Here is a 24,767-nt window from a genome sequence, read left to right on the forward strand (position 1 = left end):
AGTTTGGTTTTCCCATGTAGGGCTGGTGGAGGATTCAGTGATAAATAGAAGTGTTTAGCTCTGGGCCTGACACATGGTGCCCTTTCCTTTCCTCAGTTGCCCTTCTCATTTCTTATACCCTCCCTGATTAAGGGTTTTCTGAAGAAACATAACCAATAGGACATATATATCATATATATAGCTCATATGCATATATTCAGTAGGCTATATGTATAGCCTATATATATATATATATATATATCTTATACACACACCCCCTTCGTATGTATATGAGAGATTTAGTATAAGGGATTGGTTTACATGATTATGGAGGCTGACAAGTCCTAAGAGCTGCATTCAGCTGGAATCTCAGGAGAGCTGATGATTTAGTTTTAGTCTGAAGCCCAGCTGGTTCAAGACTCAGAAGAGCCTGTGTTTCAACTCGAGTCTGAAGGCAGGGACACTGACATCCCCATTCGATGACTGTGAGGCCCAGAGTGGGATTTCTCTCTCGATCAGGCTTTTGTTCTGTTTAGGCCGTTACCTGATTAGATGAGGTCCACCCACATTAGGGGGCATCTGCTTTACCCAGGCCACAGATTCAAATGCTAATCTCGTCCAGAAACACCCTCAGAGAAATGGCCAGATTAATGTTTGACCGAATATCTGGTCACTCTGTGGCTCAGTCAAGTTAACGTGTAAAGTTAATCATTACACTCCGCCAGCACACTTTTATTTTTAATAAAAAACAGTCCTTGAATATCTCAGTGCTCTCCAGAAACGAGCTGTTCCTGCCTGCCCTCACATGTCTTATCTCCTCCTGCACTCCCTGTCTCTCTGGCTGGGTTGGTTTGATCAACTACCATGTCTGTGAAGAATTACCCTCCATGTAGATGTAATCTTCGCTCCCTAGATCCTGGAAACAGAAACGTTCCCGGATTGCATATGACTGGCCAGCTCTTTAATTCCCAGCATGGGAAAGAGCCAGCCTGAATCTCCAGGAACACCTATGGAGTTTTTCTAAGGCCCATCCTGGAAAGCTGTGAGGTACAGAGACAGCCCTTAGGAGGGAGGGCACTTCTGCGTGGCCACAATAGCAGAAAGCATAAAGGCTTGGAACCCCTTTGTCCTAGCCTGGCCTCCGTGGCCTTAAACCAGTCCCATTTTCCTAAGCCTTACTTTACCGATCTGTGAGATGAGGACATAGCAGTAGTTCTCTAAGTTATAACTAACATTATAACTTAGTTATAACTAACTAACATTAGGGGGAAGATATTTTTATTTAGAAGTTAGAATAACATAGAAAAGAAATAACAATATAATGAATACCCATATTCCTACCATCAGAATTAACCATTGTGTAACAACCTATATTGATTTCCAGTCTTTTTTTTAAAGAAAGAAAACCTTCTGGATAAAAGTGAATTCCTCCTTACTGCCCCCACCATTTCCACTTCCACCCTCTCTACTTTGAGTTTGGTGCAAACCTTTCCCTCTGTAATTCTCTAGCAGACATTTTCTGTTGTGCTTTTTCATCTAGTGTTACACACCCCTGTGAGGAAGGCAGGGTGTGTGGGGTCCCTGCCTTACAGATGAGAACGGAATTGGTGGCTGTTGTGGTTCTTTTGTGTCCCTTAAAGACATGCCCAAAGCTATGGGTGGGCTCAGAATGCCCGGGAAGGAAGTCAGATAACTGAAAGGAACACTCACACTAGTCACAGGAAAACCAGCCTGAGCTGCCTGCAGCCTCCAGGAGGTGTTGGGATGGGCTGCCCCTGCTTCCGATGAGGGTCCTGACCCAGAGAGAGCAGGCCCCTGAGGAGCGGGGATCTGTGGAGGCTGGACGTGGCCCGGTCTGCTTGTGAGGAAGCCCTGGGAGAATGGAGTCTCACTTCTGCTGTACAGAGCTCAGCCAGCTGAAGAGGGGATGTAGGGACCAAGCCCCATGCCCTGGGGCCTGAGGGGTGGGAGCCGCCTTAGATGGCTGAGGCCAGCCTTCCCAGGCCAGGCCAGGCTGCTTTCTCTCTCCCCCAGGCTCTGAGTGTTGAGAGGAGGGACTTTCTTAAGGTCACAAGAGCACTCAGCACCCGCTGCCTCCCAAGTAGAGCCTGGGCAGAGGTCGGAGGTGTCCACAGAGACCCCAGGACATGAGAGCCCTGCACCTGCATGGCCCTCCACCAGGAGGCCAGGCCTCAGAGCCAGGTCAGCATTGGAACCACTCACCATGTGAACGAATGTCAGTGTCCCTCCAGACTCATGTGTTGACACCTCATCCCCAAGGCGATGGCATTTGAGGTGGCACCTTTGGGAGGTGATGGGGTCATGAAGGTGGGGCCCTCATGGTTGGGATTAGTGCCCTTACACAAGAGGCCCCAGAGAGCTCCCTCGCCCTTTCTGCCATGTAACAACAGTGGGAAGACAGCAGGCATGACCCAGAAAGTGGGTCCTCACCAGACACCCAGTATGCCAGCTGATCTTGGACTGCCAGCTTCCAGAACTGTGAACAATACATTTCTGTTGTTGGAAAAACCCTGTTTGTGATGTTTTGTCATGGCAGGCCCAACAGACTAAGACGTGTGACTGTGAGCTCTGAAAATGCAGCCAGTACTACATGTCAGAAGCATGATATTTAGGATGTGTTGGGGTAAATCACATGTTTTCTTAAAAATATGACTTTTTAGTAGGAATTTAAAAGTATGGAAGGAACAGGCAGAGCGCAGAGGACTTTTAGAGCAGTGGTGCTGCTCTGAAAGATACTGTCATGGCAGGTGTGGGCCGTTATGCATATGTCCAAACTTACAGGACATGGGATGCCAAGTGTGCACCCTCATGTCAGCTGCAGGTGTTCTGAGTGACTGTAAGGTCACCACAGGCTCCTCCATTGCAACCAATACACCACTGTGGTGGGGATGTTGAGGGAAGTGTTGTGTATGCATGGGGCAGGGTGTGTACGTGAAATCTATACTTTCCATTCAGTTTTGCTGTGTACCTCAAACTGCTTTTAAAAAACAAGATTTATTAAAAATTAATCTCACCTGTTACTATTTTTTGGACGGAAAATGAAAATGTGGCCTGTGTTACACGTCTGTTGTGCAGGGCTATCTCAGGCTTGTATGGGTCCTTAATGTAGCCCTGCAACATGGACATGAAAGGTGTGGTGACTGCAGCCAGGCTCTGCAGGCTGTCCGGGCATCTCAGTGGCAGCCCAGGGAAGAGCTTGGGGAGTTTTACAAGGAGAATTTCAGGCTTCTTTTACTTGGATAGGAAGAGCTCTCTTTGCATTTATTGCCTGTGTCTGAGATTAATATACTGCTTTATGAAGCAAGAAAAGAGTGGTTGTCTCTATTTTGTTGAGGAGAGAGAGGCTAGGAGAGGGTGTGGGATTTACAGGCCAGACCAGGACTCCAGATCCCAGTTCCCAGGGGCCATTGAATGATATATACCCAGTGTTTTTAAAGGTGCAGTGGGAAATTATGAATTCTCTTTTCCCCCCCATAGACTTTATTTTCTTTATTCTTTATATTTATTCATTTATTCTAGTTGTTTGTTTGCTTGAGACGGGGCCTCATTCTGTCACTCAGGCAGAGTGCAGTGACACAATCATAGCTCACTGCAGCCTTGAACTCCAATCCTCCCACCTCAGCCCCCCACGTAGCTGGGACCACAGATGCACACCACCATAACTGGCTAATTAAAAAAATTTTTTTTTGTAGAGATGGAGTCTCACTTTGTTTTCCAGCCTGGTCTCGAACTTTTGGGCTCAAATGATCCTCCCACCTCAGCCTCCCAAAGTGTTAGGTGATTACAGGCATGAGCCACTGAAGCAGAGTAGACTTTTTTTTTTTTAAGCCGTTTTAGGTTTACAGCAAAATTCAGTAGAAAGTACAGGCTCCTTTTTCTGTCCCCAGATTGAATCTAGGACCCAGAATTTGTTGTTTCCTTAGCCTCTGCTGCCCCATGTGAATTTTCTGATTTGTCCTCGTTTCTACACTCTGTTTTGTGTACTTGTGTGTGGGAAGTTTAAAGCCCTTCGAAAAATACCGTAGGGCCTTAGTGCTGTCAGCAGTTGGATGGTTGGACGGAGTGTTTCCAGCGGGCATGGGCCCGGTTCACGGGCACCTGCTTCTTGTCTCCTTTGTGTGCCTGTGCCTGCTTTGCTGTATTCATCGACTCTGTGCCGTGCTATTTTCCTGGAAGAAATCCACAAGGGGCCACAGACACACTTCCTTCGGGGTGTAGATTGCTTTCCTTTACTGATGGGTGCAGCTCATTTTCCGTGAACTTCCAAGGTCCATCCGCAGGCCTCCTGCTGCAGCCCACTGTGGCCAGGTGGTGTCGGAGTGGTCGGTGTGCTCAGGTGTGTTGGAAGGGGCCTTGTGCCGGCTTGGCCCAGCGAAGACACTTGGCGTCCAACCAGAATGCAGGACATCTACCTGGGTGTGTTCTGCACCATTGCCTTTTTTTTTTTTTGAGACGGAGTCTCACTGTTGCCCAGGCTGAAATGCAATGGCTCAATCTTGGTTCACTGCAGCCTCCGCCTCCCGGGTTCAAGTGATTCTCCTACCTCAGCCTCCCGAGTAGCTGGGATTACAGGCACCCGCCACCAAGCCTGGTTAATTTTTTGTATTTTTAGTAGAGATGGGGTTTCACCAAGTTGGTCAGGCTAGTCTCGAACTCCTGACCTCTGGTGATCTGCCCACCTCGGCCTCCCAAAGTGCTGGGATTACAGGCATAAGCCACTGCACCTGGCCATGCACCATTGCTTTTTGACACCAGGCAGTTTCTGACAAGTCTCCTTCAGAATACTCGTGGCTGTGGGTGTTGCAGTGAGTTTAGGCAAAGTTGGGGAGGATGCGGAGACCCTGGAGTGTCTGCTCTGTGTCGGGTGCTGTGCCGGGTGCAGCCCCGAGAGACAAGCGCCAGGCACGGCTTAGTGGCCCTTCCTGGGGCCTTGGTCACACTATAAGCTCTCCAAGAGCAGCATGGCTGGCCACTTGCAACAGCCCTGCTTCACCCCAGGTTCTGCGTGGTATTCTTTTGGAGGCCCTGTACACTAGGCGTGAGTGCCTGTCTATAGACAGCACATGCTAGCTGGGCACGCTCAGTGTGGAGTTTGCTGTCCTCTACCTCTCGTCCCCTTCTCACCTGGGCCTGGGACAGTTATCCTGGCCCATGGATGGAAAAACTGAGGCACTGACACCAGATAGCTTTCCCCATACATTCCTGTTATCCTTCCTCCTGTTATCTTCCCTGGGGAAATTGGCTCACAGATGTCTGGGCTTATTTGTGGATGTGTTTATCTGTCTTTCTACCGTCTGTGGCTGTAATAATATCTGCTCCACAGGCACTGGGAGCTCATGATCGTGGTTATCATTACGAGTTAGTGGAACCCATAGGGGTTGGAAGCTGATGCCTGGAGCCTGCTGTGTTCCAGGCCTGGGCTAGAGGTTGGTCGAGATGCCTGTGCCCCCTCCCTGTTCAATGTGCTGCTCATGGGATCCCTTGAGCAGCTTTCCTGCTGGTACTGAACGACTCCCACATCTGCAGGAGTCTTGGACGGTGGCCATCTGTTGAACCTTGAGGTCATTTCCAGGTGTGAGGTCTCCTGTTTGAATTGCTCCATGGGGACTGTGTGCACAGGCCTGGAGCCCTCAGCTTGTGGAAGTCTTAACTGGAGAGGCCTCGGCAGGGCCCCACGTCTCCTCAGGGTTTGAAGCTGTGTTAGGCGACCCACCTCAATTCTGTCTTTGGGTCCAGGACTGTGCCCTAGACGGGAGCCACAGCCTGATGTCTGGACCCCGCTGTGCCTTGCAGTGCAGCTCCAGAGAGTAAATGCTGTCTTCTTCCACTGCAGGTTGTCCACCCGGCCGGAGGTGGCCAGCATCGAGCCGCTGGGCCTGGACGAGCAGCAGTGCTCCCAGAAGGCCGTGGTGCAGGCCCGCTTGACCCAGCCTGCCCGCCTCACTAGCATCATCTTCGCAGAGGACATCAGTAAGGGCTGAGTACTGTTTGTGATCCCCGGTGGGAGTCAGAGACAGGGAAACGCCCATTGAGACTCAGGGTCCCAGAGGCCTAGCTGAGCCCATGGCAGGGCTTTCTCTTGGTGGGTGGCGGGACACCCAGGCAGGAGACAGGCACCCAGCAGGCAACACCCATTCCGGGCCTTGTGCCAGCACTTTGTACCGTGTTCCCTTTTTGTGGAGGCTGGCTTGCTAAATTTCTAAATTATTATTTGTTGCCTAAATAACTTTTTTTTTTTTTTGAGACCGAGTGTCACTCTTGTCCCCCAGGCTGGAGTGCAGTGGCGTGATCTCAGCTCACTGCAACCTCTGCCTCCCGGGTTCAAGTGATTCTCTTGCCTCAGCTTCCCAAGTAGCTGGGATTACAGGCGCCTGCCACTATGCCTCGCTAATTTTTGTATTTTTAGTAGAGACGGGGTTTCATCACGTTGGCCAGGCTGGTCTCGAACTCCTGACTTCAGGTGATCCACCCACCTCGGCCTCCCAAAGTGCTGGGATTACAGGTGTGAGCCACCACGCCCAGCCCTAAGTAACTCTTAATGGGTATCAACTCATTACTTTGACAGTTATCCTAATCTATGAAATCACTCCTTTTCCTTCCCCATACCTAATTTATTATATTGGTTGTAAAATAGTTTGACAACAACAATATAATTTTCTATCATGCTTTTCCCTACTTAGATTATAGGACATGTTCCATTTTACGATATGATGATTTTTTTTTTTTTTTTTTTGAGACAGAGTCTTGCTGTGTCACCCAGGCTGGAGTGCAGTGGCGCGATCTCGGTTCACTGCAACCTCTGCTTCCCAGGTTCAAATGATTCTCCTGCCTCAGCCTCCTGAGTAGTTGGGGCTACAGGCATGTGCCACCATGCCCAGCTAATTTTTGTATTTTCAGTAGAGACGGGTTTCACCAAGTTGGCCATGCTGGTCTCGAACTCCTGACCTCATGATCTGCCCACCTCAGCCTCCCAAAGTGTTGGGGTTACAGGCGTGAGCCACCGCGCCCGGCCCATATAATGATTTTTAATGCTGAATAATATTCTCTTTTTTTGTTGCTGTTTTGAGACAGTGGCTTACTCTGTCACCCAGGCTGAAGTGCAGTGGCTCCAACACTGCTCACTGCAGCCTCAACCTCCTGGACTCAGGCAATCCTCCTGCCTCAGCCTCTCAAGTATTTAATAGTTGGGAACACAGGTGCATGCCACCATGCCCAGCTAATTTGTAAAATTTTTTGTGGATAGTTGGGGGTCTCCCTGTGTTGTCCAGACTGGTTTCAAACTCCCGGGCTCAAGCAACCCTCCTGCCTTGGCCTCCCACAGTGGTGGGATTACATGTGTGAGCTACCATACCTGGGCCAAATAATATTCTTAACAGGAGGTTGTCCTATAAGCATTCCCTTGTATTGGGGATTTAGAGTGTTTTCAGATGTTCGTTTCAGTGTTACATATAAAAATAAATGTTTTTATATAGAGAACAAATTAGAGTTCTTTTACATTATTTCTTAAGATAAATTCCCAGTTTTTCTGGGTCACAGCCTTGAATATTTTTATTTTTATTTTTTGAGATGTAGTCTCACTCTGTTACCCAGACTGGAGTGCAGTGGGGTGATCTTGGCTCACTACAACCTCCGCCTCCCAGGTTCAAGCAATTCTTCTGCCTCAGCCTCCTGACTAGCTGGGATTATAGGCATGTGCCGCCAGGCCTGCCTAATTTTTCTTGTATTTTTAATAAAGATGGAGTTTCATCATGTTGGCCAGGCTGGTCTTGAACTCCTGACCTCAAGTGATCCACCTGCCTTGGCCTCCCAAAGTGCTGGGATTACAGACATGAGCCACCACGCCTGGCCAGCCTTGAATACTTTTAAGGCTTTTGATACATGGGACTGTATTGCTGTGCAAGAAAACAACACTAAAGTGCACAAGTATTTTTATATGGTATCTGGGGAATGGTCAGAATAATTTTGTATCTCTTGCTGCTATCCTTACACTTGAGGGTTCCCCAGGTAATGCCATTTACATACCTTATTTATGGAGCAAGTAAAAAAATCTCTGGGTGTGCCCACCAGCCCCTTCTGTACTATAGTTGATAGTCTTTTATAAAAACACCAGCATATGTGAAAACCAAAAACCACCAGTGTAATCCCTAATCTCAGTGAAGGGACAGGGCTCTTGTCTTTGGGATGGGAACTCATCATACTATAACCCTTGTCACTTCACTGAATGGTTATACCCTGAACGAAACTAAGTTTTCCTGGAGTTTTCTTTGCCCTCAGCTTTAAATGCTGGTGCCCCGCTGGAAAGGCCAGAATGGGTGGTGACAAGGCCCCCACAGCCCTTCCTTTCTGGTAGTCCCTGTTAACTGTCAGTGGGGCTGTGTGCAAGGGAGCTGCTTGGCTTCTGAGGGTGAAGCTGGTGGTCACTGTGGTCTTTGCCAGAGTGTAAGCCTGCAAGGCTTGGAAGTGGAGCCAGGGGCTGGGACTGTCTTTGTTGCTGACCCCTCCCTGGGGTTCCTTCAGCCACAGGCCAGGTCCTGCGCTGTGATGCCATCGTGGACCTCATCCATGACATCCAGATCGTCTCCACCACCCGCGAGCTCTACCTGGAGGACTCCCCCCTGGAGCTGAAGATCCAGGCCCTGGACTCCGAAGGTGAGGACGTCCGCTGCCTGTTTGTCCTCTGCAGCCCATGCTGGATCATTCCCCCACCATGACCCTGGCCTTTCTACTTTCCCCACTCCTCTGGCATCCAATCCTGCAGGTCCCTAGGGGGCAGCTGTGGTTAGGCAGGTGAAGTTCGTGCTGGGGGAGATGTTGAAGAGGCAGAAACCACCTCTGAGGTGGGCCTCAAGCCCTTGGTGGCATCGAATCATGGTCACTCCTGGCCCTCAGGAACCCCTACAGTGGGACCCGTGTGCTCAGAGCTGTGGCTCTGTGACCCTGGAGCCAGACGTGCCTGTCATAGTGCTGGTCCTTGGTGCAGCACCTCTTGGGGAAGCTAGTATTCTTGACAGCGATGGGAGGCAGGGAGAGGCTCCCTGCTCCGGCCCTTAGGGCTGGTGGTGGCTTCTTGTTCCAAGGCCTCATCTTTGCAGCAAGAAAATGGATAATTTCCCTCCTCATCCACTGTGAGGGCGTCATGCTTTTTACTTGGTCCTCCTCGCCCCGAAATACTTTGATTAGTACCTTCATCATTTCTTTTGCCTTTTTTCCTGAGCCTGTGACCTCTCTTCTGATCAGAATCTCCTCTGTGAAGATGAACTTGACCCTTAGAACCTTTGAGGGTCTGGCAGTCCCAGAAATGATGTGCCTTATCTAGATTGATGAATGTCAAGAAAGAGAATTGCTCAACAAGCAGTGGCACCGTGGCTGCCCATGGGTGCCAGGCAGTATGTTGTCCCCTTAGTAAGTACAATGTCTTTTTGTGCTTATAAATGGTCTGATGCCCACTATATAGATGAGGAAGCTGAGGCTCAAAGAGCTTCAGTAACTTGCCCATGGTCACACAGCTTATGGGTGGCTGAGCAGGGGCTGGGATCCAGGATGTCTGACTGTCACCTGAGCTCTTTCCCACTGGACACACTGCCTGTCTCCTGCTGCTGCATTTTCCTGGGCATTGGGGGTCCTCCCCACATGGCTGGGATCTGTCTTTTTGGCCAGAAGCCACCTGCAGAGTACCCTCCTCCAGACAGGGCTCTGTCTATTGCACATAGTAGGTACAAATAGCTTCTTTTTGAGTGGAAAAAGCAAAACTTTGAGCAGAAGTTTTCACAGCTATTTCCTGGCCCACCTATGCCTCTTGCATCAGCAGAACTGGACTAGCTCAGGGTCTACAAAGATGCCGCTTCCTCACCTTTCCTTATCCCGTCTCTTCTGCCTGGAGCACCTTCCCCTCCTGAACTCTGCTTTCAGACGCCATGCTTCCTCTGGCATTGCCTCTCAAGTATCCCCTCCTCCAGGGAGCCCTCCTTGGCTGCCCAAGGTGGGACGTATTCTTCCCTTCCATTTTCCCTCAGCTCTGCAGTGCCCCCTGCCCTGGGGTGCAAGGACATTTTCTACTGTGGCTTGTCAAGGTCAGCACTAGGAAGGCATAACTGGGATCAGTTCATTCTTCTGGACACTTCTGTGCCTGACACTGGAGTTTGGGCCCAACTAGCATTGGGTAAATGTTTGCTAGGTTGAATTGCCTAACATTTTCCTTCAGCCCTCCTGCAGGACAGGGGAGGTGGATCCTCTGGAGACCAGACCCCTGGCTTTCCTGGTTAATATCTAAACTTGGCTGTGAGCCTTCAAGGTCAAGGGCTCTGTTGCACATAGTAGGTACTGATAGCTTCTTTTAGAGTGGAAAAAGCAAAACTTTGGGCACAGATTTCTTGAGAGCTTTCCCTGCCCCCTTGCCACCCTTAGGGGTGCCCACCTGCAGCAGGCCCTGGAAAGGCAGACGCGTGCCTTGACATCCCCAGAGCCCATGCAGCTGGGTCTGGCCATGTTGCCCAGCAGCTGGCAGGAGAGAAAGCCAGTGGCCAGCAGCTGGCAGGCCCATGCATGAACGAGGGTCCCTGTGTTCTCATCTGCACGGAGCCCTGCAAATCCTGCACCTGGTCCTACGTGTGCACCTGCCCAAGCAGGTAACTTACAGAAGCCTAAGTACACTTTCTGCTCTTGGAATTGCCACACATTCAACTCTTCTTCCACATTTGAACGTGGTGGACTTCCAGGAGAGACTGGGGGGAGCAAAGATGATGAAAAACAGAGCTCCACATGCAGCCCCTGAAGTGTCTGCAGGCATGATTCTCTCCCACTGTTTTCCTTGCTAAGAGCCCCTTAGCAGGGCCTCCCCCACCTCTATCCCCTTGTCCATAAGCGGGCCTTTGTGAACACTGGACATGTCACGGGGGTGCTTTCTCCATTTGATCTTCCCATCAACTCCGTGGACTGGTATTTTCATCCCCATTTTACAGAAGAGAAAAGCTGTGCTTGGAGCCTAGCTAGATAGAAGCCCCAGGGTAGCTGTTCAGGACTCTTGTAGTGTTGGCATGTATTTGTGTTAAGGGAGTGGCCTGCCTAGTGGTCTGCAGTCTTGCATTTCTGGTTACTGGGTCACACTATTGTAGGGTCTCCATGCTCCCCTCACTGAGCACACTGTAAAGCTGGCCTGCTGGGCTCTGACTCCGGAAGGCAGGAATTTGGGCCCAGGCTCCCCTCACCGAGCACACTGCAAAGCCGGCCTGCTGGGCTCTTCCCCTGAAAGGTGGAATTGGAGCCCAGGCTCCCCTCACTGAGCACACTGCAAAGCCAACCTGCTGGGCTCTGTCCCCGGACAGTGGAATTGGGGCTAGCAGTACTCCATGTGCACCCTGTTTCAGCTCAGTGTGTGGAAGAAGGTTCTCACGGTCAGGGCTGTTGAACAGAGGAATGGGCTGTGCTGGGCGATGAGCTCCTTGTCCCTGAGGTATGCGGGAAGGGTCTCAAGCCCACATCCGATGGGGACGCAGCATCCAGGGGTTGGACTAGAGGACTGGTGTCTTGCAGCCAGTGTGCTTCGCTGGTGTGGATTTTCATATCCACCATCCTCATCTAATGTCCTGGATGTTAGGAAGACGGATTAATTTTTGGGAAACAATAGACTTTTCATTTGCTCAAAATCCTGCTGTGGACCTCCAAGAAAAAATCTTCCCGCATGTGTGTACATCATAGACGGGGGTTATCTTCCTCTGATCAGTTGCTCACCTTGATGGAAGGATGCCCAGGGAACTGTAAGAAGATGCCTCTCTTCATAAAAGATGCCCTGAGAAGTAAGGCGAAGGCAGCAGAGTTTTCTGGAGCTTCTGCTAAGCACTATTTCGTGTGGTCTTTGAGACCTCGTGGGGCCAGGGATCAGGGTGAAGAGAAGCAGGACCCAGGCCCGTCTGACTCTAAATACCTTGCCCTTTGCACTGTAGAAACAACAGCTTTTCTTGGCCCCCAGATCCCTTGTATTGGGAGCTGGTCAGGAAGAGAGTGTGGACAAGGGATGTGGAACAGGCGTGGGGCATCAGGGGCTGGCGGGGAGTGTGGCATGACCACTTCTAGAGAGGGTGAGCAGCTTTTGGCCCTCAGAGGGAATGAGGCCCAGGCGGGTGGATCTTCATCCTTTCAAGAGAAGGTGGGAACTAGACTTGCATGTGGCATCTGTTTCTTGATTGGAAAGGATAGATCAGAAGGCTCCCAGGCAGCAAGCCAGGACATAAGAGCCAAGGCTGGCTGGGCCTGGCTCTCCTTGCCCCCTACCTACCCCAGGACCTCAGGAGTCTCACAGTCAAGTTGAAGAAGCAAGAGTCATGTGACACTAGACAGTTGGGATAATGCCCCTCCTCCCTGGGTCCCCTCCCCCACACAGGGAGGGAGAGGAATTTACTCCCAGGAAGTGGTGAGGTGGCCCAGGTTTCCAAGCAGCCTCCTAAACTGTAAACCAGTCACAGACATGCAGGGCAGTGGTGTTATGCACTGCATTGAGCTAGTCCTGCAGTCAAGGGCAGGGAGTCACCGCAGGAAGAGCACAAGCTTTCACCTGACAGCCCTAGGTTCAAATCCTGACTTTGCCCCCTGGTGGTCACATGATTGTGAGCGAGTAAGTGTCTTCATTCCTTTCAGCCTCAGTTTCCTCTCCTGACATACAGGTTATGACACCTGCCTGGTGGGGGGTGATGTGGAGCGTGGTTCCTGCATGGGGCAGAAGCTCCTACCGCCTCCCTCCGCCCTGGGGAATTAACTCCATGTCTGTTCACCTTCCTCATCTGCTCTTACAGGGAACACCTTCAGCACTCTGGCCGGACTGGTCTTCGAGTGGACGATTGTGAAGGACTCCGAGGCAGACAGGTTCTCAGACTCCCACAATGCACTGCGGTAAGGGGCGCCTCTGCCGGAACTGACCCCCTTTGAAGGGAAGGGAAAAGGGGGACAGCTGTGAGCTTGTCACCGGCGGGGGCCTTTCATCTGGGTCATTGAGGAGCCTGGGAGACTCCCAGGATGCCTGCAACATTCCAAATATCTGATTAAGGAATGGGGTTCACTCACACCATTGTGCGGGAGCCTGGCTGCTTCTGCAGCCCACAGAGAGTGTCCTGTGAGAAGCTGTCAGAGACTTGGGATGTCTAGCTGGAGAAATGAGACGTGCACGGCTGTCTCGGGGCACAGGGGAAGTGTGGGTGGCCCCAGGCTGCACTTCTGGGGGGCCAGTTAAAGGGCAGCCAGGTTTCGGCTGGGGCACACGCCAGCTGTGCCAGCCGGTCTCTGGTGGAACAGGCCAAGTTACCCATACGGCGGTACAGTAAGACCCGTTGTGAGGTGGACACCTTAAGCGTCTTGACTTGTGTCATCCTCCTGGCAGCCACGCGACCTTGCACACCACTGTGCTCTCCATCGAGTAGTCGTAGAGGCTGAGACTTGGAGAGGCCGAGCCATTTGTCTGAGCTCGGGGAGGGCAGAGCTGGAGTCTGAACTCAGATCCATGGATCCACACTGTCTCATGTGGGAACAACAGGCCCCAGGGCTATTTACTTGTAGTGAGGAAATGCGTAGTTCAGTTCCTAAGATGCACAAGCCTCCTGTCAATGGCTCACTGCGCTGCCACATGTGGGACAGGGCAGGAGCAGAGCCACGCAGGTCCTCTGCACTGGTGCAGGTCCCTCGTCTGAGCTTGTATTCCTGACTGTGCCACCTTCCTCATGATTTGCTATGTGATTTTTAAAATGCACGGTCCCTTTTTTAAAGTTGTTTTTGAATGTTTTGAGTCTCCTTTTGCAGCAATTTTAGGCCTGTAGAAAATCTGCCAGTGTAGTCCAAAAAGTGGTCTCCCTCACTCACCTGAGAGCCGGCTGCCAGCCTCATGTCCCGTCACCCTGATGATTTTCATGTGCTTTACGACCATCAGGGACATTGTCCTGCACGGCCACCATGCAGTCATGGCACTAGGAAAGGAACACTGATGCCGACTGTCTTCAGACCTCACTCGAGTTTGGTCATTTGTCCCAGCTTTATCCTTTTCAGCAAAAAGAGATCCCAGCCCCAAGTCACCTGCCGCATGTGTTCCGTTTCTCTTAGTCTCTGTCAGCCTGGGACTGTCTCCTGGGCTTTGACTTTGGACTCCGCAATGCTTGTGAAGAGGACAGTCTAGTTATCACTAGAGTGGCCCTTGTTTTGGGTTTGTCTGCTGTTCCCTCACGGCCAGGGTCCGAATGTTGTGTCTTTGGCAGGAATATTTCAGAAGTGAGACTCTGTTCTTCTACTTGCCTCTGTGCTTTCTCACCCCTTTGTAATTATAAGTCCTTTGTTGTGGAGTTTACTGTCTGATCTTTCATTACGCCATTAAAGTCCTGCTCTGGACCGTAGGGGATGTTGGGGTTGTGGTTCTTCCATCACAACCTTCTCCAGGCCTCGGCTTACAGCAACTCCAGGCAGACGTCCTCATGTCCTGATGCCTTTGCGAGCCAAGTTGCCCTTGTGGAGACAGGGCCTTCTGGACCAGCTCTGTGGTTTCTGGTGTTTTATAAAACCATGACCCTGGGCTGGAGAGTCGGAGACCTGGGACCTGGATTCCAGTCCTGGCTTTGTCGCTTCCTGCCTGTGGCCTTAGCCAGGGAACATTACCCACCTGAGCCTCAGCCTCCTGCCCTGGGAAACAGAGCTGGAGGGGATCCCGTACCTGCCTCTGAGGGCCACTGTGCAGCTTAGCAGGTTGATCTGCTCAGGGCCCCTCTCTGAGCCTGGCACATGCTGGATGTTGAGGGGATGCTGATTCCCTGTCCCCTTCTGACAACACCCCATTCCCCGCCACGTCAGGCCCCTTGAGCTTCCAGGCAGCTAGCTCTGCACCTGAGCCAAATGCTAACAGAAATCCCAAACGCCATGGCAGGTTGGAGCTGGATTGTCCTGGATTTGCAATTTGACATGTGACAGCTAGAGCAATTGGGCGAAGAAATAAATCACAATGCAGCCCAGCATCGGCAGATTGCTCTTGTGCAGGGGAACAGTGGACTCGTTTGTAAATGCAGGCTGAAGTGGGAGGCTGCATGGGAAGGATCCCTGAAGTCAGCCTGCCCAGCAGCCCACACTCCAGGCTATACCACGTCCCCGACATCTCCCCAAGACGAGATCCAGGGAGAGTAAGATGTGGTGCCGTCCGATCCCCAGGGCTAGGGGACCAGTCATGGAGAATCGTTCTCCAGAGCTGGGCGCTAGGCCGGGGAGGTGGGACAGGAGCAGGCAGCCTTGGGAAGGTGAGGGCGCTGCTGGCCCCGCTGTGACTGGGCTGTGCTCTTGGGCCTGCTGCCTACTCTCCCGGGCCTCACTGTTCCCATATGGACTCAGCAGCTGGTCTTGCATGTCAGTATTTACATCATGTGTACATGTGGATAAAATGCAGATTCCCAGGCATCTTGCATCTTGGAGACAAAGCCTGGGCCAGGGGCCAAGAATCTGCATTTTTCACAAGGACTTTGGCAGTTCTGAAGTAGGAAGTTGCAGGGACGTGTCTCTAGGCAGCCACAACCCTGACTAGGGCAAAACCCCTTATTTCAGCGTCAGCCCCAGTGAGAGGTGCTTATAGGGAATGCTGTGGTAGATTCTGATGAATCTTGTGTTGGGGTTTGATCAACGAACTTTGACAAAGTGCTCCTTTTCCAGAATCCTCACTTTCTTGGAGTCTACGTACATCCCTCCTTCTTACATCTCAGAGATGGAGAAGGCTGCCAAGCAAGGGGACACCATCCTGGTGTCTGGGATGAAGACCGGGAGCTCCAAGCTCAAGGCTCGCATCCAGGAGGCTGTCTACAAGGTGGGCCTGGGGTGCTGGGGGACAATGGGCTTCCTGGGGTGGAATCAGGCTGACAGCACCTGCTCATTCCCATAGACATGTTGAATTGTGGAAGTGAGATGCTGTCCCATGATTTTAGGATGTGGGTTCATATTTTTATGTGTTTGGTTTCTTTTGAGCCTCAGCTTACAAAGAAAGGTGGTTGAGGCCCCAGAAAGCATCTCTAGGGGTGCATAGCATTTGCTCATTCTCAGTTTCTAGGGAGGTCCAAGAGCAGGAGGTTCCTAGTAACTTGCCTATTTCCAATTGGCGCCCCCACCGTGCTGGTATAGGGACGCTCCCAAGCACTTGGGGCTTTGACAAAGCCCGGAGCTCCTGGTGTCTTCTATGCCGTCTCTCCTTGTGCCCCATTGGAGCCCTGAGACTGGTGGCCCAGGGATCCCTTGTGTAGATCTCCTCAACCCCCTGCCCCAGCCGATCCCATGTCTTCCTGGCCTCACCAGCATCCCATTCTCGGGATAGTGGGGGTATGCCAGAGGAAAGGAGAATGAGGAGTGGGTCTATCCAACGTCCTGGTTCCTTCCCTGTCCCCGTGGACTAATGTCCACCCAACCATTGCCTCGTTTTGAGCTGCAACCCTGAGATATTTTTGTTTGCCTAGTGTCTGGAGCACAGGCAGGAACATGTGCTACTTGGCCTGCCATTTAATTTTGTAGAGTGGCAGACAGAGAAATCCTCTTCTGATTCACTCTCTGTAGTGGGTTTGCTGCATCTGGGAGTCCTGGAAGGTTTTGGAAACATGGGGACATGCCCTGTTACAGGGGCTAATCCCGCAGGACTCTGCAGGAGACAGTTTGCTCCTGTGTAGGGCCCAGGCTGGGAATGGGTACAGCCCCACTGCTAAGCTGGAAAGGCAGATTTGCTGTCCTGCCCTCAGACATTCAGTAGCCCTCCCTGCCTGCATTCTGCCACAGAACCCTGCCCATGGTGGTGCCCAATATACTTATCTCTTTGAATGCACTGAAGATATTAACTAGTTGTTAAGTGAGGAAACCTGTCAGTTGTGACAGCAGGCTTAAAGGAGAATCCAAAGAATAGCCACAGGACACCAGGCATGCTGAACTGAACTCAGAAACATGCAGAATGCCCATACCCACAGGAGGGCAATCAGCTGTACCTCCACCAGAGGAAATGTTTTTGTGTTTCTGTGGACAAGAATCATTTGCTTTGTTGTTGCTTTTCTGCAATGTACAGTGCCATCAAACAGGCCAAAGACAATGAAAGGTGCAGGCCTCTGGAGAATCCAGTACCTAAGGGTGCACTAGACAGGGCACCTAGTGATCTTTCTCCCAATGCGAAGTTGCTCACAGGTTTTCCTGAGGAGGCAGGAGCTCACAGGTTGGGGGTGAGAGGTGGGCAGGGGAAGGGGCCAAGGAATAGCAGCCAAGGGCTCATCACAGCACATGCGTCTCCTGCTTTTTACATTGGCCTAGGGCTTCTCAAGTTCCCTGGACCTTGGGCTTTTGTGCGGAGAGAACTTGAGCTCCTGATGGCCATACTGTCCCTAAAGTTCATGCTGGCTTTCCTCATTTACTCCCATTTAATCATTGTTTCACATAGAGATAAGCCATGCACAATGGGCAGCCAGTGAGAGGGCTCAGTCTGGGTAATGCCCTTTGTCTGGGTGCCTGCTGTACTTATGGACCTCCCCCGGGACCTCTGGGGTCTGAAAGTGAGGATTTGGGAATGATATCTTGTTTCTTTCCTCCTAACTTCCCTATTCCCATGTTTAAAACATCTCTTTCTCTTGCTCTCACCACCACTCCTCCATTCCCTATCTGCACCTCACTTTGTCTACCTTTTCTTTATGCCAAGAACGTACGCCCTGCAGAAGTCAGGCTGCTGATTTTGGAGAACATCCTTCTGAACCCGGCCTATGACATCTACCTGATGGTGGGAACCTCCATTCAATACAAGGTGCAGAAGATCAGGCAAGGGAAAATTACAGGTGTGTCATTGGCTCTGCCATCGTGACAGATACTTCCTTCGTCCTTTTTTTATTATGGTTACATACATGTAACAAAATTTACCATATTAACCACTTTTAAGTGCTCTGTCAGGTAACATTAAGTACATTCACAGTGTTTTGCAGCCATCACCACCATCCATCCACAGAACTCGTTCATCTTCCCAAACTGAAGCTCTACATTGTTAAACACTAACTCCCCTTCACCCTCTCCCAGCCCTTGGCACCCACCATTCTATTTCCTGTCTCCATGAATGTAACTACTCTGGGTACCTCATGTACGTGGAATCACGTAGTATTTGTTTTTTTGTGACTGGCTTATATCACCTTTTTCTTAGCCTGATGTCTTCAAGGTTCATTCATGTTGTAGCAAGGACTGGAATTCCCTTCCCTTTTAAGGCTGAATAGTGCTCCATTGTGTGGATGGATAGATCACGTTCTGTTTACCCGTTCATCCATCAACAGACACTTGGGTTGCTTCCACTTTTTGGCCATTGTGAGTAATGCTGCTGTGAACATAGTGAGAAAATATCTGAATCCCTGCTTTCAAATTCTTTGGGGTATATGCCCCTTCAGTGGCAGCAAGTCCAGAGCTGTGGGCTTTGTGTTTAGCTGGGCTTTGTCCCTGGTCTGCAACTGACATCTGAACAAACTTGGGCAAGCCACTGCCCTTCTCCAGGGCTGTTTCTCATTGGAGGCTTTGAGGCCTTTCTGCCTAGGCTGTGAGGACAAAATGAGTCAACAGGAGTGTAGTTGTACTGTGTACTTGTGTTTGGATAGTGAGGGTTCTTAATGGAGTGCCAGTCCTCCTAAGGATCATTATCATTTTGTTCAAAGCTGTGTATGTTTAACATCCAGAGTGTAGGACGTGAAGAGTCCTGGGCACAAGAGCTCAGGGCCAGTTCATCCGAGGGCCTCAGGCAGGTGACTTCACCAGGTTGGTAAGTCGGTTCCACCTGTGCTACAGGATGTCATTTAAGAGGCAGGCAGATACACACTTCAGCGTAAGAGTAACTTGAGCAGTGTCCCCAGATGATGGGAGGTGCTGCATTGTTTAAAGTCCTGCTCAGCTGAGAGCAGTCGTCTGGTTGGTCATTCCTGTGGCAGAACGCTTGGTCTCTCAGGAGGACAAAGAAACTGAAGACAGGTGCTCCTGCCTTTGGACCAGGTTCTTTTTGGCAAGGGGGTACTAGTTGAAGGGAAGCAAACTTGTGTGTCTTGATTCTAGGCAAGCAGCATCTGCCATTCGGCAGGATGTCAAGTCAACGGGGGAGGATGGCCTACAGTAGGATTTGTAGGAAGCCAAGCATGGGTGTCCTGGTCAGAGCCCGATGTTTACCTGACTTCAGGGAAGCAGATTCTAGGACAGGGACAGTCTAAGATGTGGCTTTCTGAGACTCTGAAAGGGGAAGAGGCTCCAACGTAGAGTTCTGGGGACAGCAGCCTAAGGAAGAATGCAAAGAGGGCACAAACGGGAGGTCTCCAAAATATAAACTTATCCATGAACCCTGATCAAGAAATGGCACTGCGGCCTGGAGGAAGACGCTTGGAGAGCCTGGTCACTGTCAACAGCACGTAACCATGACTGAGCATTTCCTCGGTGTTGGGCAGTTGTAAGTGCTTTTCTTTTTAAAATTACTTTATTTTATTTCTTTAGAGACTTGGTCTTGCTATGTTGCCCAGTCTGATCTCAAACTCCTGGCCTCAAGCCATCCTCCTGCCTCAGTTCTTCTGAGTAGCTGGGACTACAGGTGTGTACCTGGATATAAACCAACAGCTCTGTGAGGTAGATTTCATTAATACCGTTTCATACATGAGGAAACTGAGGCATAGAAGAGCTGAAGCTCACAAAACTGTTGGGCTCCTTGGCCTTAATCACCCCTGTAGGATCGATTGGAATTTTCCTCTGCCCCGTCTCCCCAAAGGAAACCCAGAAAAAAGCTAATTATAACAACAGGGCCGGCCGGGCATGATGGTTCATGCCTGTAATCCCAGCGCTTTGGGAGGCTGAGGCGGGTGGATCACAAGGTCAGGAGTTCGAGACCAGCCTGACCAACATGGTGAAACCCTGCCTCTATTAAAAATACAAAAATCGACCAGGTATAGTGGTGCATGCCTGTAATCCCAGCTACTCAGGAGGCTGAGGCAGGAGAATCGATTGAACCTGGGAGATGGGGGTTGCAGTGAGCTGAGATCATGCCATTGCACTCCAGCCTGGGTGACAGAACGAGACTGTCTCAAAACAAACAAACAAAAAACAGAGCCTTACAGTCTCCCAGGGCAGCAGCGAGGTGGTCCATTTGCATGGGACTCATGGGGCATGAAACTGCCCCAGCTGGGCAAGCAGAGCCCGTGTAGTTAAGAAGGGATGGGCTGGCTTTAGGAAGAGCTCACTTGGCCAGGCGCAGTGGCTCACACCTGTAATCCCAGCATTTTGGGAGGCCAAGGCGGGTGGATCATGAGGTCAGGAGATCGAGATCATCCTGGCTAACACGGTGAAACCTAAAAATACAGAAAAAATACTAAAAATACAGAAAAAATGAGCTGGGTGTGGTGGCACACACATGTAGTCCCAGCTACTCAGAAGGCTGAGGCTTGAACCTGGGAGGCAGAGGAGGTTGCAGTAGCTGAGACCGCATCATCGCACTCCAGCCTGGGCGACAGAGTGAGACTCTGTCTCAAAAAAAAAAAGAGAAAAGAAAAGAAAAGAAAGAGCTCACTCTAAATTAGCTCGGGTATCGCAGCCCAGAGGAACTGTACCTCCCAAGGTACCTAGAAAACTTATGGGCTTGGTCACTGACTTTCCTGCCACAGACAACAAGGAATTGGAGCACACGAAAAATGCCCTGGGACAGGAAAGGAAGGAGGCAGAGCCCACCTCTCTTTCATCAGTGGGGTCATGAGATGTGAAAGTCCTCCAAAAATACACACTCCTGTGTGATTGATGGCACTGGATGCTACTGCAGTGGATTCCAGATGGATGTTTTGGCAAAACCGAGAGGGGCCTAACTAGCAAAACTTCACTGTGAACGAGACACACCAGCGGAAACTCCTAAGTCTTTTAGATAAATCAATTTTGGGGTTTTTTTGAGAGGGTCTTGCTTTGTCACCCATGTTGGAGTGCAGTACCATGATCATGGCTCACTGCAGCTTTGACCTCCCAGGCTCAAGTGATCCTCTCACCTCAGACCCCTGAGTAGCTGGGACCACAGGCACACACCACCATGCCTGGCTAATTTTTTTTTTTAATAGAGATGGGGTCTCTCTATGTTGCCTAGGCTGTCTCAGACTTCTGGGCTCAAGTTATCCCTCCTACCTCAGCTTCCCAAAGTGCTGGGATAATAGGCGTGAATTGCCATGCTCAGCCTAGCTAGATTGTTTTTTCTTTGAGGTGTAATTCATGTGACTATATTGGTTTTTGCAGGTTTGCTAGACAGAAAAGTCGGGGAATGTTGTCTTCATAGGGGACCTGAATTTCAGCAAATCCGTGTCTTATCCGGCATCCTGTGGAAGCCTCAGAGCATTCTGGGTTGGATGACAGTTACATGGGCTTATTAACATAGGATAATTATAACTGCAGATTAACTCTTTATATTTTTCTTTTCTGTTGGGTTTCCTTCCTTACAGTAATTTTTTCTTCTTTGGTATTTTTATTTCCTTTATGCCTGCCTCTCTTCTTTTATCTGGCTGCTCCCTTTCTTGCAAATATATTTCCTGAGCATCTGCTCTGTGCCAGCCCTTTGCTGAGTGCTGGGTGCACAGTGGTCAGCAGGGCTGCCTGCTTCCTGCCCTCCTGGAGTTCACAGCCTAGTGGAGGCAGAGCATAGTCAGTCACATCATGTCTGCAAGTGAGACCTGTGAGTGAAGGAGACAAGCTCCTGGGGCTTATAGCCTGGCATCTGTGTTGCTTATAGGGTGGGCTTCCAGTGGGGACTGTGGTCGCCATCTCCAGTCCTTAGTCCTAAGTCCTGTTGGTGTTTGGATTGGTTGCAGACATGACTGCCACTGTGATCAAGCTGTTAGATGTAATAAAAATGGGAAGGATGTGCTGGCTGATGTAATCAGTATCCAAAGAGATCTTGAGTGGATAGAATAGTGGAAATTACTGAAATAAAATGTACTAGGTTTGCAAAACCAATAGCATGCACATGTGTTGGGCTGAGGTTCATGTGTCAAAGACTCAGTTGTAGAAGGGACTTTGAATCTGGCAGGCACTTAACTGTGGCTGCTCAGAACTAATGTATCTGGGGCTGCATGAGCAGGGGCTGAGGTCAGAGGCAGGGAGTGAGCTGTCCTTCATCCCTGACTCAGACCCAGCTCTGTAGTCATCCCTGGAGCTCATGTGGAGTGCAAGGTCTGGGAGTGGGGGCACTGACAGAAACACATCTGGGGGGAATCAGCCAGGGTGAGCAGGGGACAGAGATCATGTCTTTTAGAAGAATGTGGGCCTCTTGACCTACAGAAGGGCAGCTGTTCACCCTCTGCAGATGATAGCAGGGCTGATCTGGGGCCTCAGGAGCAGCCTTTCTGTTGTTGGCCCAATAATTCAAAGACAGGAACTGGGCAGTGCCCTTAACATCTGCAAAGACTTCCACATTCAGCATCTCTTGTAAGGAGTGAGTTCCAGGATGCAGGGAGTATCTAAGGCCAGGTATGGTGGACAAGAGTGAGTTCCAGGATGCAGGGAGTATCTAAGGCCAGGTATGGTGGCATGCATTGGTAGTCCCAACTACTTAGGAGGCTGAGACAGGAGGATCACTTGAGCCCAGGAGTCCAGGCTGCAGTGAGCTATGAGCGCACCTATGAAAGCCACGGCAGTCCAGTCAGGGCAGCATAGTAAGAACCTATCTCAAAAAAAAAAAAGAGAGAGAGAAAGAAAAGAAAAGGAGGTATCTAAGGAGTCTGTCACAAAAACCTCCTTATTTTCAGTCTTAGGATTTGCAAGGAGGGTTACATCTGTGCTATGTAAGTCCCCTTCAGTGTAAGCATTTTCATTTCCCAAAAGGGCCTTACTCATTTAGAAAACTTTAAAGTAAACAAGGGAGGAAGCTAGTGCTTCATTAATCAGTATAAAGTAATGTTGCTTCATTGAGCAACTGTGTTATTTTATTCTGACATTTATCTTTGATGCCCTGCTGCATATTCTGAACACTAGACACATAATCTGCAAGAATCACTTGATTAGAGATGAGGACGTGGGCTGTGCATTCCCTGTGGGATTCTCAATTCTAGCCTGCATCAGAATCACCTACAGGGCTTGTGAAAACAGAGCTTGCTAGAGCCCAGCCCACCCCTGGAGTTTGATTCAGCAGGTCTGGATGGGGCCCATCATTTGTAGTTCCAGGTGATGTTGATGGTTCAGGGACCACACTTTGAGGACCCAATGTTGTAGTGAAAATTATTTGATACTTAGTAGGTCACATGAAAAATAACTCAGGATAAGGGCTAGGCAAGTTGCTTCTCTTCTAGAATTCTCATCAGAATCTCTGGAGATTCTGAAACATGCTTTAGCTGAAATTCCTCTGGGAGCCCCTGACCTGACACCCTCTGTGGGGTATTGAAGCCCTGAGCTGGTCTGAGAGGAGGGCCAAGCAGGGATGTTGTCTGCTATTCCCTGTGTCCTCTTCTGTTGCTGGAGGGCTAGAACGTTCCACCTGTGGGGACAGTGAATGGGTGACTGGTTAGGAAGCTCCACGGACTTAGGAGAGTGAGTGTGAAAGTGGTCAGGCTCTCTGGATCAGAATGCCAGCTCTGTTTTCCACTAGCTGTGTGATGGTGAGCAGGCTGCTCATCTTGATGTCCTCAGTCCCCTATCCCCAAAATGTGGCTCTCAGTAGTGTGTGTTCCCAGGGCTATTGAGGGGTATGAGGGAATGTGATCACGAGACACGTCACTGTTCTGAGGCATCTTGATCCCTGCTCAGCAGTCACTATTGCTATCAAAAGTGCTTGTGGTCTTTGCCCACAGGGCAAGGAAGATGGACATCGATGTTGCTCACTTTATAGAACTGTTATTTCTCAGGGAAACTCTTTTCCATCCTAGCTCATGTTGGGCAAGTTCTTTTTCTGCCAAGTGGGTGTGAAGGGCAGGGGAACACTGAAGCTGGTGAGGATGGCAGCAAGGTTCATTGTTTGCCATTGTAGACCCCATGGGAGACCAGTGACCAGAGCTTCTTGGGAAACCCCTAGAGGCTGGACAGAACCAGCAAGAACCCCAGTGCCCCCAAACAGCCCCTTCTATGTAGAAGCAAAGAATTCACTTTGCAATGTTCAGAAATGGCGTAATGTTAGTATTCTCTAAGCAATTGGCAAATAGATTGTGGTTAATTTTTTTTTTTTTTTAAATAGCTTACAGCAGTCACAGAAAAACTGATTGCGTCTGAAAATTCATGGAGTGTCAGTTTTGTGCACCAGCATGGAGAACAATATTAAAATTTAAAGCACTGAAAACAATTAAGAAAAAAAAATGCGGCAGCTGTACTGAGCAGGGTGCAGAGACTCGGGGTGGCGGTGGGAGTGTATTGGCTTCTAACATTTCTTGTCTTTGCTCTCTCTTTCCCTGTTATTTTTTGTTTCTTGGTGGCCAGAACTCTCCATGCCTTCCGATCAGTATGAGTTGCAGCTTCAGAACAGCATCCCAGGCCCCGAAGGAGACCCAGCCCGGCCGGTGGCTGTCTTGGCCCAGGACACATCGATGGTCACTGCACTGCAGCTGGGACAGAGCAGCCTCGTCCTTGGCCACCGGAATATCCTTTTCTTGGGCTTGTGTGTGTGCATAGGCATGGCGGAGCTGCTGTTTGGAAGTCAAGTTGTTTTTTCCCTGAAAGCTTGGCAGGGCTAAAAATAGCCATTTCCCCTCAACGGTCTGAAAATCAGAAAGAACTGAAATAGCACTGCTGAGTGGAATTGCTCACGGCTGTGGGTGACTCACCCCAGAGGCTCCCAGCAGTGG

General features: G+C 50.2%; 1 protein-coding gene across 6 annotated transcripts in view; it reads left to right on the top strand.

Moving 5' to 3' along the window:
* Positions 1 to 24,767, top strand: part of NUP210 (nucleoporin 210) — a 102,899-nt gene that overhangs the window by 14,301 nt on the left and 63,831 nt on the right. For all 6 annotated transcript variants that reach the window (XR_002520308.2, XR_002520309.2, XM_003894064.4 and 3 more), the window contains exons 2-7: positions 5,834 to 5,970; positions 8,518 to 8,649; positions 12,786 to 12,882; positions 15,661 to 15,811; positions 17,666 to 17,798; positions 24,403 to 24,561. Coding sequence is in view for 4 of the 6 variants with exons in the window: in XM_003894064.4 (XP_003894113.2) it covers positions 5,834 to 5,970; positions 8,518 to 8,649; positions 12,786 to 12,882; positions 15,661 to 15,811; positions 17,666 to 17,798; positions 24,403 to 24,561 (809 nt within the window). In the remaining 2 variants the exon portion in view is untranslated. The remainder of the gene's footprint in view (positions 1 to 5,833; positions 5,971 to 8,517; positions 8,650 to 12,785; positions 12,883 to 15,660; positions 15,812 to 17,665; positions 17,799 to 24,402; positions 24,562 to 24,767) is intronic.

Source organism: Papio anubis, chromosome 2 (genome assembly GCF_008728515.1).
Source record: "Papio anubis isolate 15944 chromosome 2, Panubis1.0, whole genome shotgun sequence".
Lineage (NCBI taxonomy): Eukaryota > Metazoa > Chordata > Mammalia > Primates > Cercopithecidae > Papio > Papio anubis.